Source organism: Nymphalis io, chromosome 7 (assembly GCF_905147045.1).
Source record: "Nymphalis io chromosome 7, ilAglIoxx1.1, whole genome shotgun sequence".
NCBI classification, from domain to species: Eukaryota; Metazoa; Arthropoda; class Insecta; order Lepidoptera; family Nymphalidae; genus Nymphalis; species Nymphalis io.
Window position 1 is genome coordinate 6224266 of NC_065894.1, and position 21418 is coordinate 6245683.

Genomic DNA, 21418 nt, shown 5'->3' on the forward strand with positions numbered 1-21418 from the left:
TTGAAACTCCTTTGTTCGGCGCAAAATTGCACACAACTAGCACTATTTCCATCAGGGATTAATCCCATTTTTAACTGAGCGGCGGGCGGCGGCATATTTCATAGCGGGAGCTCAAAGCTACGTTCCACTCGCTATATTAAGGCCGTTAATTTTGATTTACAATCGTGGCGTAAAAGCAATATTTGTTTTATTCCCCGTCTCCGAAGATTGGGTGATTGTTGCGAGTTACCGCACTGCACGATTCACTAATTCGATAATGCGCAAGACGCGAGTGATTTCTACGCTCGACTGACACTCTGTTATAGGGTACTGCAATGTTTGTAATTGATATAACTAGTACTTTATTGATGTTATTGTTGCACGATATTTTGTTCCATTTATTGACTTATGTAAGTTTTTATTCACTATAGTTACTAAGGGCACGTGTGACAGTCTACCGTTAACTCGACAATAAGTAATAGTGATGTTTTTTATTGTGTTTTCTTATCACTATGAAACGTTTTTGATGAATTTCTTTGTTTTATTCGTTAACAGATTGACATATTATAAAATGTTACAACTAAAAAAATATTCAATACTCAATCACAAGAAATATACAACGTTATATAAGAATTTAAATAAAATAAATTACATAATAAAAACGTTTCGTATTCCTAACATACCTAAGAATGTTCAATAAATTAGAAAAAGTCAAGCATTTTACCACACGAGCATATATCGAACAAGCTACGCTAGTAAAAGATCGAACTTTAGTAATAGTGCGGAAGGAAGGCAATAGACCACATGCTACCCTTCAACTCTTGCTATGAAGAAAAAAGTAAATTTGTTTTATTAGTATTAAAGAGGGCCATAAAAAAGAAATATCCCCGAGTCTATCACCCTGATCGTGGGAGGAACGACTACTCGTGAAAGCTATAATCAAAGTTTCGCGCTGTAGACGAGTTTTCCTTTCTCTAAACACGATGTCGTAACACGAAAGAGGCTGGAAAAACGCCGTCGGCGATATTCTGTAAGCGGTCACAGAACCGACTCGTTTTACCGATTAAAGTTCCTTGCTTGCTTTCTTTGTTAAAGTAACCGGGAAAAAATGGTAGATAAGAACAATTATTTATAATTACAAGTTGCTTCAAATTTATATTATTATTATACTCTCTAAGACTATATTGTGTATTTTATATACGATTTTATTATTTATATTATAAGAATAATATATCGAGGTACAAGATCATTTGCCTAACAGCGTCTAAAATAACAGTACTCTACATAGAACGTAAAGTTACTTAAAGAATCGTCACCAAGAAAAACAAGTATAGTATTCGTCGTTAGCAATGCAAATTGAGTTCGTATATCAGCACCAAGAAGCTATTTGATGTTAAAAAAATAAGTACAGTTCAGTGAGAAAACCATTTGTTAAAAAAACGCAAGGAAAAGTAAAGTCCGCCGTAAATCTACTTACGTACAAAGTGGCGAATAATTAACGAAATGGACCAATCGAAAGCATTCGTTCCGAATGAAGTTATGCGAGAGCCCGGCTAAGTGCCGTTAAAAGAAACTTAGACGTGAGCCTGATTGTTCTCCTGCTTAATTCTGATTGTTTCCGAGCGCAAAACACTTCTGTTCACGTCAGTACAACGGCTGAAACGTTCTAAGTATATTAATCCGATAATTACTTTAGAACAATCTCCAGCAAAGTTACCTCTGTGAGGCCGAATCTAAGAGAGTGTGGCGTAAGTTTTTACGAACTAACAAATGACTTGAACTATTTGTTCATTTATGCCGTGCCTATCGTAAATACTAAACTATTCAAACAAACTAAGATAATGATGGAAGTTTAAAATCTCAATTTGTAAGCAAAATAGAAAAGCCACTCGTATGATAACTCTTAAATCAAGCAACGTGACAGCCCGACCGGGACAAAAAGCATTTGTGGTATTTCTATTCCGTCCTGTATTTCGTAAATTTCAAAATCTGACAGAATATCCGTACAATAGTCGTGCTCGTGGACGGCTTTCGTCGTGACGTCGAGAAAATTAGTTTCAATCTCTCGTCCCGCCGCGGCTACCGCAGGCCCATCTATTCGTACAACTTACTATATTGCTTTTCAAAATATGTCAAAACAACTGGTGATTTTAATAACATTTTACAGTTTTTGACGTAACGATCTCGGTTTTAAACTTTATTGCATACAAACCGTAAACGCAACTTCGTTTAAACGATTTGAGGTTATTGTTAAAATGTGTTTTGAATTAGATTTTTTTTTTTTTGACATGTATGGAACGATTCAGATGCATTTTTATTCCTTGCAATTTCGTTACTAAATTATAACGAGCCTTTCATTTTTGACTTTATACTTCACTCAACTACTACTTATTATTATTACTACACCTTCTCCTCAAAAGGGGAGAGGAGGCCTTAGCCCAGCAGTGGGACATTAACAGGCTGTTACTGTACTGTACTGTACAACTACTACTGGTGGTAGGGCTTTGTGCAAGCTCGTCTGGGTAGGTACCACCCACTCATCAGATATTCTACCGCAAAACAGCAGTACTTGATATTGTTGTGTTCCGGTTTGAAGGGTGAGTGAGCCAGTGTAATTACAGGCACAAGGGACATAAAATCTTAGTTCCCAAGGTTGGTGGCGCATTGGCTATAAGTGATGGTTGACATTTCTTACAATGCCAATGTCTAAGGGCGTTTGGTGACCACTTACCATCAGGTGGCCCATATGCTCGTCCACCTTCCTATTCTATAAAAAAAAAAATAATAATAAAAGATTTGCGATTAATTTATAGTTTCGATGAAATTGATAACTATGAAAATAACTTCTCCTCATGCGCCACAGGGCTGCAACATTTACTTATGTAAAAATATTACTATATGACTAAAACAAAATAATTTTATTTCATCAAGACCAAATCAGGTGTGTCGTATTGCACAATAATAACAAAACCTAATAAACGCAAACACGGAGCAATCGTTCATTTTGAGCCGCGTTTTATTCACTAAAGCGGTCATCGCATATTCCTGTCGTACGGAATATTAATGTCCCGTTCAATATTTATGTTGGACGCAAATTTGCATAATCACAGCCAGCGAACACTCACCCACACTTGCCCGAATTACTATTATTTCGATAAAATTTTCGATGCACCCAATATGTATTCCTTCATTGCAGTTCATTTATTTATCGTATCGGCTAACCAATTATCCGTATTGCACCAATTTTGATTGAAATGTAAGAGAATGAGTGAATTAACTGTAGTAATTAGCCTCGATTCTGATTTATGCATGAAACTTCAATGGCTCTTTACCTAAAATAACTGCCGATTAGTAGAATTAGAACACTGTATAGTAATTTATAATAATAAATACATTTAACCATTTACGTTAGAATTATAACCTAAAAAGTTATCGTATATTTAATAAATGTTTCCACTAAATAAAAAATAACATTTCTATATTATTAGAGACCCGCCCCGGACTCACAGGGGTATTATTAAGCAGATAGAAATATTATACTGCCTCAGCCTTTTCTTTAGAACTATTTAAGAGGAAAAAGTCCTGTTTATTCCTGAAACAATGTATAGTACATTATTTTCATATAACTTAATATATAAAGATATTATTAAAACATTAGCTATTTTACAATATAAAATAAATGATATCAGTGAAAACGGAATAGAAATCCACGTCGTAGTTTCTGTAATTAGCCCGAACATACATACAGACAGACGCGCCGAGACCTCAAATTTATTAAAAAGCTTATAAATAATAATATGTTCACATTAAAGTTTTTACCAACAAAATAATGTAACGAAGTCAAAGACATGTAAAACATTCATGGTTACAATAATTCGTGTTTATGAGGGTCAAAAGTGCAATGGTTTACGGGCCTTCGCATTTTCGCAGTTTCGGCTCTTAGGCTATTATCGTCCTGACTCCTAGCTCAAACTTAACGCTTAGAAAATTTTTCGCTTGATAGGAATATAAGAATAATATACTATAATTTCGAATTAAAGATCGCCAATTAGACTTCAATATAAATGCTATATATACAGCTAGAAGATAGATAAATATACAGGTAGATAAAACTATAACCAAGCTACGTTTGTACGTAAATTTTTTATAAATCATTCAATATCGAAGCAAAATATTGAGAATATTGTCTATATATCTATGAACAAATCACATAGAAACCATTGGATAGGTTTTAATGAAACTCCGTTTGGTATTTGCTTATAGCCTGGATCGATATATACTATACTTACTAGAAATAAATTGATTCTCTGGGGCAAATCAAAAAACCATTTCTCTCTTGTCTATGCAAACAAAATAGTGAACGTCGAATAAACACACTTGGCAATTATGTATATTCTCTTGCATTTGTTAATATTGTTTTCTGTTACAGCACTTCGATTGCCGAAATCACGTCAGAGTGATCCAGCCAATGGGGGATGGATCAAGACTGTACGTCTGCGGAACAAATGCCCACAGCCCTAAAGATTGGGTGCTTTATGTGAGTGTTACTATATTTAATATTACATTTGACAATTTTTTAATATTGCTTTTTTAATTTCATCAAGTGAAATTGACCTTAAAATTGATACGATTGAAAAAAATCCATACAATTGCAATGTCACTAGTGAAATAAGAAGTTCTCGTCTTTGAAAATGATCCAACGACTTCTGAAATCAAATGAAATTCTAACGCCAACTATAAGTAGCATATTTTTATTGTACTGTATAACATTTTGAGACTATATTTACTCGTTAAATACAAAGTGACAAAAACAAAGAATAATTACGTTGAAATCCCATTGTTAAGTGTTCTTTTCACCTTAACTAACTCTTCAAAGGATAAAATATATTTTTACACTCATAATCATAAAAATTTCGTTTAACTAAAATGATTCGTATATTTAATTAAACAAACCTTGGCAACAAAACTACGTTAATGGAATGGACATTACACGAGCTTTAACTTAAAGCCGTCTATCTTAAGCCGGATATCTTGGCACTATACCATTACAGGCTATTATTATCTTTAGATCCACTTCAAGTTATCCTAACATGAGCCTTGGACACGAGCCAAAGACGCAACAGTTCCTAGGATATCCGCACATATGTTACATAAATAAAACACAATAATAAATTTCCTTTTATTGTACGTTTTTGCACGAGTCTTACTTAAGCCTCCATTCTTCGTGCAAATGCACCCGCAACGTATAGCAATAGCTTCGCGCCAGGAACCGCGACAAATTTCACGGATACTGATTTCAAATGACGCCGTAAGATGAGAGCAGATTTTTCCTTCACGTTGAAGTTTCTAAACGAACGACTTCGTAAAGCTTGCAACCAATGAAAATTTTACGTGGAAATGTATATACGTCCTAAACATTTTGAATGGAAAATTTCCTTTCCATATAACCAACCCAATATTTATGTCAAAGCTTCATGTACTTTAACAGGACTCGACCACTCGAGCCGGCCTGAGTGTGGCGCGGCGTTAAGCCGAGAAATTTTTATTAAATTATTTTTTAAAGTCATAAAAAAAGCTTTTCACAATAGGTATCGAAAGCAGACCGCAATAAATTTACTGTGCTCTGTTCACCTCTCACTTACCCTGCTCTTGACTTTCATATAATTTTATGATGTATCGGCGGTCGTTTTGACCCTTCACACGTTTTATCGCGTTTCAGGCCGAATGGATAGCAGTTTTTACGAGCGTTTTGCAAATTTTCGTTTTTAAAGTATGAATACCATAATAGGATATTACAAGCCACGAAAGCACATCGGTTCTGACGCTGCTAGGTCGCCGTCGACGGTCCTCGCCGATAACGAAAATAATGGTTACATTTTATCCAACGCACACTTTTCCCGAAATACATTGTCAGAATGATAAATGTTGTTATTATTTTAAATATGAAAACGTACATTATTCTTAATATATTAGTTGTCATGAATTCACAAGTATCTAATTTATTATTAATTAAACATCAAGATAACAAAATGTTTATTGCCTTAACTTATATACGATACATCTAAAACGATAAATCCTATTAAAAGTCGGAAACACAACGCAGTGTGGTTGAAAATTGAAAATATATTAGGTTTGTGGGGAAGGAAACAGTGAATGCGAATGTTGATACTTGCCCGCCAATATATTGCACAGAGCAAAATACTAATAGAGACAACATTTCTCATATAATAAAAACTTCTCTTTGATTAAAATTATTAAAATTGTCATTAATTAAACATTAAAAGGTTTCCTGTTATAATAATTAAATGAAATTTTCGGGTACAACAAAAGTTTGCAAAAAACTTTGACGACGCTATCAACTTTGGTCTGCTTGGACGTAATTTAATTTTTAATCTCGCGATCGAAATGTGGTTTATTTAATTTATTCTCAGATGTCATATTATAAATATTAAGTCAAAAATATTGCGGTATAATCTGTGGTTTGAGTAATGCGTTCACTCCCTCACTAGGGTAAGGGCGCGTCAGTTTCAAAAATTGAGTGAAATCACATGTACGCAATTGATAGGCTAGTAGCGGTGACGCACTTGCTACAGGACGATTGCACATACTATTTTGTATATAATTGATACATGATCCATAATTTCTATGAAATATTAGGTTCGAACAAAATATTTAAAGAAATATACACATACATATATTAACCGAATCACACAGACGCGCATAAACCAACGTTTTGATTCAACGACTTTATTCAATATAGAATAGTACTTAGTTATAGTACCTATCTACTTTTAGAGGAGTAAAATATTTTTAAATTTAATCACATCCCGTCTTAAGGCTGCCTCATAATGTGTGTGCGTAGCCTTACTGCAACCACCAATTTATATCTATTCTGTTACAAATGGCGGTTTTCGATCGGAGGGACATCGGAAACAAATGACAGACGCGATTGCATTCCAACCGCTTGATGTTTATTGTTTCATTTTCGTGTTCGGGCGATGATAAAAATACTATTTTTTATAATAAATGTCGATTCCATCATTTTAAAATAAACTTATAAGTCCGAAGATACTGTCACAAAATATTCAATTAAAAACGTCACTTCTTTGGCTGCCGTTTTTTTATACACCACAAATGCGAAGCGCAGTTCTATTGTCACATAAAAATCGCAACTCACTCGGGCTAAAGTATTTCTACTAACTTTATATTACATTTATATACTACATCTATACCAGGAAAACATTCCAATGAACATAGTTATTAATCTCCTTTTTTAAATTATAATGAAAAAACGTGTAGTTAATATCCCTTTTAACTAAATCAACAATATATTTTTTTATACTAGGTTAGGAATTTAATTGGGAGAGTTATTTAATACAATCCTAGAGTGATTACTCAACAACTTCCGCCATTTTTTGTCCACAGCAAACCAGTAACAATAAAATTAATAAATGTACACATAATATTTACACATAATTTTATTCAAAATAAAGCTCTATAGCATATCAGCATAAATAAAACATTAAGTAAACATAGACTTGAAACACCCGCAACGTTGCTTACTGTAAGAGAATAAAAAACAATCAAATGCAATCGTTATCCTGAAAAGATTAGTCACTGTGAGTAATAAAACGAAAGTGATTCGAAACAAACAAAGGTATCGTTTGTTACCATTAGATCCTGTTTACACATTTACGAGACGACATTTAAACTAAAAACCCCAAAGTAAAATACAATTATTTAAACATACTAAACATTTAAAAGATTACATTCATTTATTGTAAACTGTTAAAAAAAATCACACAAGTACATTTTCAACTATTGGCATTTCTATAAAACAATAATTTATTTAAAATAGCACGTAACGATTTTTAATGTGATCTTTACTAAGGTCTTTGGTGAAAGTAATTGAAAAACAAAACGTATTTAAAAAAATATTGTGACTCTTAAAACGTCAACGATATCATATAAACGTACTCTTGCATCATCCGCATAACAATAGAACAATTTGTATAGCTAGCAGATTTAAAACACATCGCATTCATCTTGTTCGAATAAAATGCGATAAGCCCCGCTTATTGATTGTTCCCATTTAAATTGAAAACGTTAAATCTGTACACACGACTTTGTTGCACACGACTGAAATAAAAGTAATAAAGGTATGGTCTTGTTATGCGAAAATATTAAATTGATGATGATTGATATTTCATAAAAGAATTATAAATTGCGCTAAAAGAATATATTGATAAATTCAAACGTATTTTAAAAAGCATTTCGATTTTCATTAAGTAATGAAAATTTTAAAATTAATCGCATATAAATTGTAGTAGTGGTAGTGAAATAAGCTGCACTAGCCATATTTTTTCATGTGGAAATTTAAACGTATATTTTATTTCAATTGGCTGCGGCGATCTACTTGTTTAGTGTCATACGCCGCCGTCATTACCACAATTATAACGAGTGTAGGCCGCGACGCCGTCGCCGCCGCGTCGAGAGCACTCTGCAAAATCACTTTATAAGCCGTATAGTGCATTCAGCTCGCACGCAGATGTTCTCATATAAACATTTTCCTACTAGAATTTACGCTAGCCGTTAAACTTAATACGAACTACGTCTAAAACAGTAGCTATTCAGACGTTATACTCGAACATTTTTATCGTTTTCTCTCATTAAGATTCTAGTGGGTGGATCGCAAACATGAGTTTATGAAGGAAACTTGCTTCAGTGCTCGTACAGTTGTTTTCTTACGGCGAATGCTTCGTTCTGAACTAAGCAATGTTGATATGCGAAACACGGGGGCAAAGTTTCTGTGGGAGCGCAGCAAATTGAAGTTTTGCCGAACATCAGTTATGACAAACCTAATATTCGCTTTTAAACTTATTTATGTACAGATTTTGTAAAGTTACTTCGGAGACGTGAACGTAATCAAAAATGATTTTCAATTTTATATTTTTACGGAACTTTTACATAATGCCTTAAATACAAATACTCCATAAAATGTAACTTTTATATGGCACGAGTAAGTGAATTAACAACACCTTTAGAATAAAGTTTTGTATGACATTACATCTACTCAAGTCATGAGTATTACAATAATTATTAATCTGTATTTCTTCGATCCTCATAATATACCAATATTCTCCGGAATCTTCCAACTTAAAAAATGAACACTTGAAAATTTCGAAATTTGAATGTTCCAAGACGTTTTCGCGATATCTATATATATGTATATTGTATACACATGTTTACGGTTAGCATGTACAATCCAAACCCATATTTCACGCGACAACGTAGCTCAGCGCTCAGGTGCAGTATCTATCCCATTCAGAATTAGGAGCCAATATCGCCTGCTGTTACATTCATTGCACGTTGTTTTGTGATAGCGCCGCATAAAGGTACAGGTTGTAAACACTGTAATGCTTTGAAATTTGTAGAACAATTACTATTACAGTTTAAACTTCCTTTAATGAAATATTTGCTTTATTCTTCTATTTAAAACGTTACAACGATTAATTATTAGCACATTTTACAAACGCTACATTATAATTGACTTTATTGAAATGGTAACGAATGTTTATTATTGTTTTAATAAAAAAATTGAGTTCATAAGAACTCACTTAGAATTGTCTACTATCGATTTCACTATAGTAGTAACTTTTCACCGTACGGCGACAAGCTAACCTTTAACATGCAAGTATGTATCAGAGATATTGAGTTTTTTACAAGTATCTTTTTAATTTGTCTGAATATTGAATTGGTTTCATAGAATAAAAACCCCTTATGTGTTAAGACGTGATAGAGTACTTAACTTTAGAAAGTGACTTCAAATTTGGACCATTACCACTGAGCTTTCATATTACACATAGTGTCTATGATAACATGGACAGGAAAACTCGAAATAATAGTTAGTGAGTGAGTGAAACTACAAGGACAAGGAACAAAACATCTTTGTTCCCAAGGTTGGTGATCCATTGATGATGTAAATAATCAATAAAAATAAATAAAATTGAAGTAACTGTCTGTGATTTCAAAATAACTGCCTCTTTTAAAATTAATATGCCTACTTACGAGTTACCAAAACCAAAAACAATATATTTTTTTAATTTTGTTTGTCTGTCTGTCTGTTTGTCCAGGCTAATCTTGGAAACGGCTAAAAATTACAAATTGAAATAACTAAATTATTATAAAAAGTATTTCAAGGTTCTGCTTAATCTTTGTTTGAACAAAATCGGTTGAATCTGTCAAAAGTTAAAGTTTACGTACGTATTTTTGTTTTAATAATATGTATATGATGATGCGGTCATTAGAACATAGATGGTGGTGTGATTAATACGTCAATTTCTGGTATCCAATCAATCGCGGTATCCAGATTTTCCGGAGTAGAGTGACCTTTCGAAATTTGTGTTGTCACTGTTTCGTTTAATATTTTAGGTATTTTTTCATTGATTTCATTATTACATTTAGTGGCTTTTGGTTGCAATTATTAACTCGGTTGTAATTTTGTTTATTTAGTTTTAATTTCTAAAGTTACTATTTTTGTTTAATCCTTATTTATAGTTTAATTAGACGAGAAGCCTAGTGGTTGTCTAGTATGCCGAGATGGCCTAGTGGTTTAAACGCGTGAATCTTAACCGATGATCATGGGTTCAAACCCAAGCAAGCACCACTGAATTTTCAATTTTCAATTTGTGTTTATAATTCATCTCATGTTTGACGGTGAAGGAAAACATCGCGAGGAAACGTGCATGTGTCTAATTTCATTGAAATTCTGCCATATGTGTATTCTACCAACCCGCTTTGGAGCAGCGTGGTGGAATAAGCTCTAAAACCTTCTCCTCAAAAGGGAGAGGAGGTCTTAACCCAGCAGTGGGACATTAACAGGCTGTTACAGATGAGAAGGGTTGTAATGTTTTATCTATAACTTTAAAGTACATTTTATATTCATTAACTAAACGGTTATCTTTTAATTTTAAGTTTTCTTTAATAGTTAGCTTGTTTAGCATAAATTGTAAATTTTATCATAGTTTACATTAAATTGTTTAGTCTTAACCTTATTTATACTTTAATAAGTTAATATATATAATAATAACCATCCTTGGGCCGTATTTTTATTTCTATCACTTGCTGCTGATTTACTCACAGGCAACTATATGTAGCATCCAACAATTTAAAATGGTTTTGTGAAGGCTTTTGAAAGAAAGATAAAATAACCTTTTGTACTACTGTCTATTACTATCATAATAGTTATAAACTTGTTATGTTAACCAAATATCAATAAATAAATATAATCTGATACAAATATAATATTTCATCGCCACCATTACGATATACATTTCATATGACAAAGTTCGTTCGATCTCATTATCTGATAGTGACAGAGTTGCCAAAACTTCACCCGCGGCATCCTGTAATTTAAAGATCCTTTGTGTTTCAAAGCCACCCCATCACAATAACGTACGATGACTAAATAATATATGCATATTGTTTCAATCAACACTAAAACATAACCTCATATGCATAAACTATACATAATATAAATACAGAGGAAATACAACATTGATTTACCAAATATATTATACAGAATAGTTTCATTCCTATAATGCATATTTAATGGCACGTAAAGTTTTGACCGTCTATTGTCATTTTTGTTTGATAATAACTTAGATTCTGTTTAATGAAATGAAGGATGAATTAAGAAAGTTTGCTGCAAACACACGCTCTCTATCCCCCCTTTCTCAGAATCTGTTAAGGCATCCAGCACAAAACTATCAAGCTCAGAAGCAACAGCCTTGTATGCTTTATTTTTCTTTCTGTTTTAAAGTAAAGGATTGCAACACTATAAACTTCAGGCTGTTGCAAAAATTAATAACTTTTACCAATTTGACTCTGGATTTGAACCCTAGACCTTTTTTAATATTATACCAGTATTGTATTAAGATCTGATTATCGTTACATTTATTCGAAATATAATAACGGTAACTAATTACCGGTTAATAAGTGACCTTAAAAAAAATATAATTTATTCATTATTAATAAGTAATAAACTCGTTTGTTATTGAATAGGGTTTATTTAGAAATTTTAACTGAAATATAAAAAAATATTATCAATTGACTGCATGCGTTAATTGTGCCTAGTGCGATTTTTTTTTTCGTATTCGAAAGCGTTCACGTTAAATGCGATTTGTATTGAATTCCGATTATTGTCACTAGATGACTTCACGATGATTCTACCACTAAATTTAGTGTTGTTGCGTTCCGGTTTGGCCAATACACATAGCTACAAGCATAAGGGACATAACATCTTATCAATCTCGGTGGCGAATTGGCGATGTAACGTATGGTTAATATTTCGTTTATCACAATCTTCTATGGGCGGTCGTGGCCACACTTACCATCAGGTGGCCCATTTGCTCTAAAATATTTTTAAATTCTTCCAATAGTCGCAGCCTCAATATCAATATATTATACATACACAGCTATTTGACTTACCAAACCAATCCAATGCAGTATGACACCTGAGTTCGCTTGTTTCCCTTTATAAGACCTTTCCGAAGTTTCAGATTGCTTCAGTTTACAACTTCTTTTAACAACACATGTTCAATAGTTATCATAGAAATAAATATTTACTCTATCGCAAGTTGGTTTGTTTTTTTAATAAATATATTATAATCCCAAATATAATTTATCCTGTTCCTGTTCATTCAAATTCTTAGTAACATGTATGGATATTTATTTAAGTTTGTAACCTTTATTAAAAATCGGCGTCTCTCACAAATATAATATATTTGTGTGAGATTTGTTTCTATTTGTTAGATTAATAGACTTCAACATAAGCAAGTGAAGTGCATCAACTATTATAACGTTCAAGCGACGGTGCTTAGCTAGTATCAGATAATCATTTCAAAAAACATCATATATGCATGTAACTTTTATCTACCTTCTCTTTATTTATACAATTGCTAACAAATGAAAACAAAAAAAATTGAGAACAATATTAAAACTTCCCAACGTAAAAAGATGCAAATCCCTTTTACAAAGTTTCACTCAATGTGTAATAATTGCCACAGCGGACGATTCCTTTCTGAAGCTCGAAGATGCTAATTTGGTAAACAAACAAAGCAAAGGCCTAATGAAGGTTGCGGGTCTGTCCACAACTTTCTTATTCTACGAGAGAAGCCCCCGAGCTCTTCCGTCCGATTCATTGAGTTGTTTACTCTGGACTTACGCTCACTTAGATGAAGAAAATAATGATGTAGCAATCGCTATGAATAGAATACCGATATTTTTATTTAGTTCCAGTTTACACCACATACTGTCTTAATTTAATTTCATATTATACGCACTAAACTTTCTTTTAAAACGTAAAGCTTTTCTTTCCTATGAGTATCTGTATAATTTAAACTCATAGTTAAACTCAAATCAGTAAATCTGCAACATTTATAACAACACATATCTAGTTGCCGGATTGTAAAAAAACCCATCAAAAATTGAAGTACATATTTATTCCACGAATAAAATATACATATGAATAATTAGTGGAAACTATGATTTTATTCGTAAACCAATCTACCCTTTAATTGTTTCGAAATCATTATTAGGTTAATTAATTTAATTCAATACCGGTTAAATATGAACCCGAAATCATCATTATTTATTTTATTACCATGGCAAATACACTATTTACTTTGTATATTAACCCAACTTAAGAATTGAAAGTAAAGAATAAGGAAAGGCCATTGTGCCCAAGGCGTCCGTCGAGGGCACGTCCTCGCACGGCTAATTTAATCCTCGGCTTATTGAAATAAAAACGACATAGGTTTTCGACAGGTGCCGCGGGCTAAGCGAGGGATGGAGGGGAAGGCGGGTCACAGGTGCCTCCGATGGTCGCAGCGTCGTTAAAATTTACATAAAGTCTCAATCCACCGCGACGGGCCTCGCTGCCCACCCCACGTTTATGCTACATTTAGTAATTTTATGATAATTTCGAAAACCGTACCGCCACCCATCGCATTATACTAATAGAGGAGTTCGGTAGAAAACGCCTATACGAGGCTGAAAATATTCGAGCTTCTTTCAAATAATAAGTTTCGGTCAATAAATCGCGCCGGACGTGAAACGGACGTGGATTTTTTTGGAAAAATTAGTCGCAGATGTGTTTTCGAGTACGGCCAGTTGGAGGGCGGTGCGCTAGACGCATAAATCCACATGACTGTTTTTTTGCATTGCCTTTGATTAATTGCACATAAAATCGAAATGTAAAAAATATATTTTAATTTTATATTAGTTTGCTTAATATAAGTACTAAGTAGTACTCATTATGTAAACATTTTTGCTAAGGTCGTATTTAGCACCCACTTTTTTCAAGAGGAAAACAATTTAGATGGGAATAAAAATAAATGGAGTTGTTTTGTTGCAGTCCAACCTGACGCACCTGCCTCGTCACGAGTACGTGCCGGGCATCGGCATGGGCGTCGCCAAGTGTCCGTACGATCCGGCCGACAACTCCACCGCCTTGTGGGTGGAAAAAGGCAACCCTGGCGCCCTGCCCGCTTTGTACTCGGGAACTAATGCCGAGTTCACAAAAGCAGACACCGTGATCTTCAGAACCGACCTGCATAACTTGACAACGGGCCGTCGGGAGTTTTCTTTTAAGCGGACTTTGAAATACGACTCCAAATGGCTGGACAGTGAGTTGACTATTTTTTATATACTTATTTTACGGACTCATTGGCCGATACTAAAACTATTGTAACATAATACTAAAGTAACTTGGAGTTAGGAAATAATCCAATCAATGAAACTGCCAAAATTTGTTCACAAATATCAGCTCTACCCGACTAATTATTATACAAACAACATATGATAGATGCAACCATTGTCCTAGAAAGCTTGATGAATGAATTCGTTAATCAGTGAATCGCTACATCACTGATCAGCAATCAGCTGTAGGTTGCTGGTAATGATTAGAACAATTGATACAAATTATCGGCGCTTACACGAATTAGACTGGAATCGGCCTGTTCGCAACTAAACAATGGAAATTAAACTGTTTTCGCTCTAACGAGCTGTAATGTGCCCCAATCTTTGTCGTTAATTTGGGTGGCGCAGTTACGAAAATGGAAATGCTGCGACAAATTTTCTTGGCCTACAGTTGCTTTGACCATGTATTTATTATTGTTAAAATTCGAGAATACAATAAAGATATTGAATAGATTTAAAATCATTGTTATATTTAATCATGTTTGATTTATAGTAAGATAAATATAATCATTAAAGTTATTAAGGTCATTTTATAGAAAACAATAGTGCAATCACGTATAGTTCGCAAAGCAACATCATCTAACTAAATAATGTATGCGACCGATTTTAGTCCCGTATTTGTGGTAACGTGCCATTGTATATTAAAGCCATTCTGATCGTAACGCTTCGATCAAGCGAATAGAATTCACCTAGCCTAATTTAGGACTATTGTTTCAAAACTAGATATAATAAAAAAAGTATATCATTCATTTAATTTGAATATTCCTATATACATTAATATACATTTTATTAGTAATCATCGTATGATGGTTACAAATAAATAGCACATGCTTATTAAAAAGTTTAATCTTGTTTGTGATATAATAATAAAATAACGATCTGACGATAATCTAATTCTTAAAATTCCTTCTCACTCTTCTTCTTTTTATACCAATTCTTTCTCTGTCCAAGCAGTTCGCCTATGGAATTCTTTACCACTCCACTTAAGACAATCTCAAACTATTTAAAATCCGACTCAAGGCATATTATTTATCTTTATAATTATCAGGGAGTGTTGTTTTATTATCTGCCGCACTTTATTGCTATTTTTTCTAATGTTTTGTTTTGTATATTATATATGTATGTATATTTAGCTATAGTACTGTATATATATATATATATATATATATATATATATATATCATATACTAACGCTAATTTTACATTTCATATTTATTAAACTTCTCGCAAGCGCATTTCAAAATGTTATTTAATTTATACATCGAATGTGTTTTCATAAAAAATGGATCGGTTTATCAGCTCTATTAATAGCAATCAAATAATTCATTGCGGCATAAATTTCAAAGGCTTTGAGCCTTATTCAATTTTAATGCTACTTTAGCTTTATTAAATACAGGATCACCTATGGAAACAATGCTATATGAATAAGGACTTTTAGCTGTCCTGATGGCGATAGTGTCACGTGTCTTAAATCCTTAACACGCGGCGATTTCATTTCGGCTTCCAACAAATGAGCACGTATTAATGCGGGCTGCGAACGCCTCATATATGACATAATTGACACACGGCTTCATCTAATATTTATTGCATATCACAGAGAATAACAGCAATTTGATACTATGGTATTAACATGGGAACGCTCCGCTGCGAATATATAAAATTTATGTTTGTAATTAAACCAAAATATAATGTAAGCAGTTAAATGTAATGTCATGGCAACGAAACCTTTCGACTTACATTTTAATGTTTATTTAAATTAACGTAAACGCTAGTGCGTTGCCTAATTTATTGATGCCACTTATTAAGTTCTAAATTTAAATATTTTAATAATTCATTAGTATGTTTGCTCTAATGTTAATAGATAACAAAATTATTGTGTATAAATACTAAAAGGTTATAATGTACACATATTAAAAATCTTGTAAAAAATAAAAAGTGTTTCTTTTTAATACTAACTTATTTTATTTATTTATTTGTTTATTAGAACCAAATTTCGTCGGCTCATTCGACGTCGGCGAGTACGTGTTGTTCTTCTTCCGCGAGACCGCCGTGGAGTATATCAACTGCGGCAAAGCGGTGTACTCGCGGGTGGCGCGGGTCTGCAAGCGAGACACGGGCGGGAAAAATATTCTCAGCCAGAATTGGGCTACATACTTAAAAGCTCGTCTCAACTGCAGCATACCAGGAGAATTTCCGTTCTACTTCAATGAGATACGTAAGTAACATGATAAAAAAAACGGAAATAAAGATGTGCAATAAATGTCTATAGTTGCTTACAATGCGACAAAAATATCTTACATTAAGTGAACAGGTATCAATATAACTAATTATATTGGACTTCTATATGCTCTGCAATGTTAGTTATTAATGAGCTGAGCTCTTCTTATTTATTCACGCTTATTATATTAATAAAAAATTGTCGAATGAATATAAGATTATTTGATTTATGACGTTTTAAAACTGCAGTACTATAATTTAGTAATATTACGAAGAATAACTACAACAGTCATTTGTGGCTTAAAATGATTAGCTATTTATCTGTTTTGATATTTTTAAAAATCCTAACGAATATTTGAAATACACTTCGAACCTTTAACCTATACAATTGGACACAATATATAATATATATTGATATATGCTTATTAGACTGCATATACTGAGGGTTTCAATCCAGGGTCGGGTCAATAAAAAGTCATCGGGTTTTTGTAAGAAATTTTCCTTAGTACCTCGGAGTCTCGAAGTCCCGTGCCTCAGCCTGTAAAGCTGTTGGTCCTGCGCTTGTACTCTGGCCGCGGAAGATTTTCTATCTCATCAGATTATGAAAATAAGGATATAGAGATTGCAATATATTTTGTACCTTAAGAATAGCCGTCAAAATAGATTAGAAGGCTATATCAAAAATATATTTAATAATAAGAGACCTTTTTGTCTTCCTCAGTTTAATACGTAAAAGCTGTTTTTTTTTGTATCAAATTAAGTCTACAGTGCAATGTACAGTGTAATGTTGTAATACTCTATTATCATAAGTGGAAGTGCATTTCAAAACATTTATCTTCTTATATTTCAAGGCACAAGTTACGGGTTAAATATTATAGCAATTTTCTGTACCACTTCAAAGTACAATTCTGTGTATCCAGACTGACTTACCGAAGTTCGACAACTAACTCCGGCGCTGCACCCTAATCCCAAACATGCAAACAGTCACAGTCAATCTCGAGCAAACATTTCACTTCGATTCAATAGTGCATAGGAAGATTTAAAACGACAAAAGTCTAGCCAATTCCTCTCGGAAACCGGGGCTTGCAACTGCGCTCATATAATATTAACGTTTACCGCTCAGCCTTCACCACGGTTTTTCACGCGCCCCTATTGCATTCCTGCATAAGTTATGAGGACGTAATAGCTACATTCGAGTGTGTGCTGTGTACATTTACGTTTAAGCATGATTAGATTCGTAAACAAACTTCGAGTGATTTGACATCCTTTTAATTAAGGCTACGGTTATATTGTACATTTTACTATACATTCTATAGGATACAGTTGTGTTGAATATGCTTTTGCTTGCGACTTAATAACTTGTGATAGAGATACACATTTCAGCCTTATGCTCTTAAAATATATTTTTTAATTATTATTTAAAAGCCTAAGTAACTGATATACAAGCTTTTAAAGCTTAACGAATTTCAAAACAAACATATATAAATAAAAACAAGGTCTTTATAATATTAATATTTAAACTAATATTTAAAAAAATCATTAGTAATATGTCGTTGTCATTACATAAGTAAGTAATGTAAATATTAAATAATAATATGCTACTTTTTGCCGTCGGCTTCACTCTCGTGTAGGTATTCTATATGTATTTGGGTAGTCTATGTTTTAAGTCAGAATATAAGCTATCTCTTCCAAATTTCATCCATATACATTTAACCATTTTTGCGTCATTTAGTAAAAAACATTCTTTTCACAAATAAAACATCAAGTAGTATATATAACAATAAAATATGTTGAAAGATAATGATCTTTTGACTCTAAAAAATAGTTTCATCACATTAACATTTCATTAAACCCATTTGCATTATATTGATAACGAAATCTAAATGTTAAACAAATGTTAAATATTTTATGATTAAAAGTTATAATTAAAAGTTGATCTTGATTTTGGTCTAATTAAAAAGAGGTTTACATTATAACTTTTAACCTAACATGTGTTCCATATATCGCGTATTTGAATAATAAGGCCAAGAGTAATATATTTATAGTCGGCACGCGTCGAGCTTTCGTTTGACAACTGTTTCGTGTTGTGTTTGTAAAATATGTGTTTGCTTTTTCCCCAAAACATCGTTTTACGCCTTACCTAAATTTAGTACAACCTTTATTTATGATCTGACTAAACCATTCTTATGGTTTTTTTTTAAATCTTTCTTACAATATAATAAAAACGTCGAATATTATGGAACACAGATTTAATGTATTAAAATAAATTTTACTAAGCGGATTGACGGTTATAATTGCTTTACATAGTTTAATATTGTGGCAACGTCTGGTGACATGGAGATATAAAGTTCGGAACCACAATTACAGTAATTTAATAGCGAACTCGGGTAAGTTTTGACAACTGTGCATAGATTAGGTTTATATTAGCGCTGATAATTTGAATTATTTGAGTGGTATTTTGTAAAAACATGACAGCATTTATGATTTAGCATTAATATAATTCTTTTAAATAAAAATAACAATATGGTTCAATGCAATAAATATAAAACACAAAAGGCACAATACCCACCCAATATATTTAATTATCCAGTAAAAAGACTTCCGATGTTATTTTTTTCGATAGACTTAAAAATAAGTATATAAAAAGGCGTACGAAATAATTTATTTTGTATAGAAATATTTTTAACCACAACAATACAAAGCTTATCTTAGATCAAAAATTTGGGCTATTTTCTATTACCTGGTATTAAATACTCTACACAATATAACTACGCTAAGTTATCGAACAAATTTCAGTTAGAATCTCAAGGGAGGCGTTAAAAGCGCGCTCATTTCACTGAAATATTAACTTTGTACGTAAGGTAATTTTGAATGTAATATTAAGGGTGAGTTTGGAGTAATGACTTACTAATATTACTGTTTAATAAATGTTTTGTATTTTATAGTTTCTATGAAATTTATAAATTATTTTTTACATATTGCAATTGCTTCTAATTGTAAAAATTATTATTTTATGTATTTGCGTGACTATACCTAATGTTAACTTATATAAATTACTTTTATTAATTTATATTAATGAAATTTTAACGTTTTTTTCTAACAGAGAGTATCTACAAGGTACCTGGTGATGACAGCCGTTTTTACGGAGTCTTTACAACAGCTTCGACGGGGTTGATGGGGTCTGCAATTTGTACCTTTACAATTGGAGACATTCAGAAAGCATTCGAAGGTAAATTCAAGGAGCAAGCGACGTCCAGCTCCGCATGGCTGCCCGTCATTAGCAGCAGAGTCCCTGAACCAAGACCTGGGACCTGTGTTAATGACACCTCATCTCTGCCTGATACAGTGCTTAATTTTATAAGGTAAATAATTGTTTGACACCATCTTTAAGATATTTTCTTGATTTTTTATTCCTAATATAAGTTGTATTAAATTTTTAAAGTAACAAACGTTTGTTATTTTTGTTTATATTTATTATACAGTACGAGATAATTGTTAAAATCCTAGATAAATAAAAAAGGCTATGTTATGTTTTTTCTTCTCATAATTTTATCTATAAAATTGAAATATAAAATCAGCTTCACGCTCCATGACAGAAGATTAAGCTCACGCTAAATATTGTCACAGTTTGAGCATACAGCGCACTAGTCTTTCCGGGTTGCCGCCCCCCATTGAAATCCACAGGCACTTTTATCTAGCGACACGTCCTGTTAATTATCCGACGCTCTCGCCCCGGGAGTGTTCAATTATTTTTTTTTCCACTTTTTACACAATCCTCAGCATTGAGATTTTAACACTTCACCTGAACCAGTCGGGCGAAAATAATACATAGAAATTTTTATTCGAGCTAGATTGAAATTTTTTAATTAAATGAAGTATGCTGTTGTTGGCGTTGAAGTAACGGCTTTTATCTGTGATGGCGGCACGTAACACTCGTCAGCTTTGCGTGTATTGTCGTCGTGTTTCCTGTCTCTCCGATATGTCACTTCTCTGATTGTTTATTCTATTCTAACGTTTTCATTATATAGAAATATTAGTTTATTAACAAAAAAAAACTAAACTACTAAAAACCCATCCTTGACTGAGCTTATTTCAGCTGACATTTGTATTTCCACATATATTAAGAACTTTTTGATACCGATTTTATTAATTTTCACATGCACTGTTTATTAAAGATTTAAAACTAGGTCTATAACAGTAATTAAAACTTTTCATTCCATCGATTCCATGTACTAATAAGGGTTAAACCTTTTTTTATAATAAGTTATTATGATAATAAGTTAAGAACAAAGAAATGTGGCCATGGTGGTCATAAAAAGCCGGATTGGTTGAAATAAAAAAAAGTAACATTCACTTATTTATTCTATATTCAAAATATTTAATAAACACAAAAATATCTGAAGATGTCGAAAGTATAGATAACACATAATACTTTATCCTAAATTTCCATCTTGTTAGTAAT

At 32.7% G+C, this 21418-nt stretch overlaps 1 protein-coding gene across 2 annotated transcripts in view; it reads left to right on the forward strand.

Annotated features, from left to right (window-relative positions):
- The window catches only part of LOC126769665 (semaphorin-2A), a 338220-nt gene that overhangs the window by 294685 nt on the left and 22117 nt on the right, over positions 1-21418 (forward strand). For both annotated transcript variants that reach the window (XM_050488552.1, XM_050488551.1), the window contains 4 exons: positions 4409-4516; positions 14396-14666; positions 16724-16954; positions 20060-20318. In XM_050488552.1, coding sequence (XP_050344509.1) covers positions 4409-4516; positions 14396-14666; positions 16724-16954; positions 20060-20318 — 869 coding nt within the window. The remainder of the gene's footprint in view (positions 1-4408; positions 4517-14395; positions 14667-16723; positions 16955-20059; positions 20319-21418) is intronic.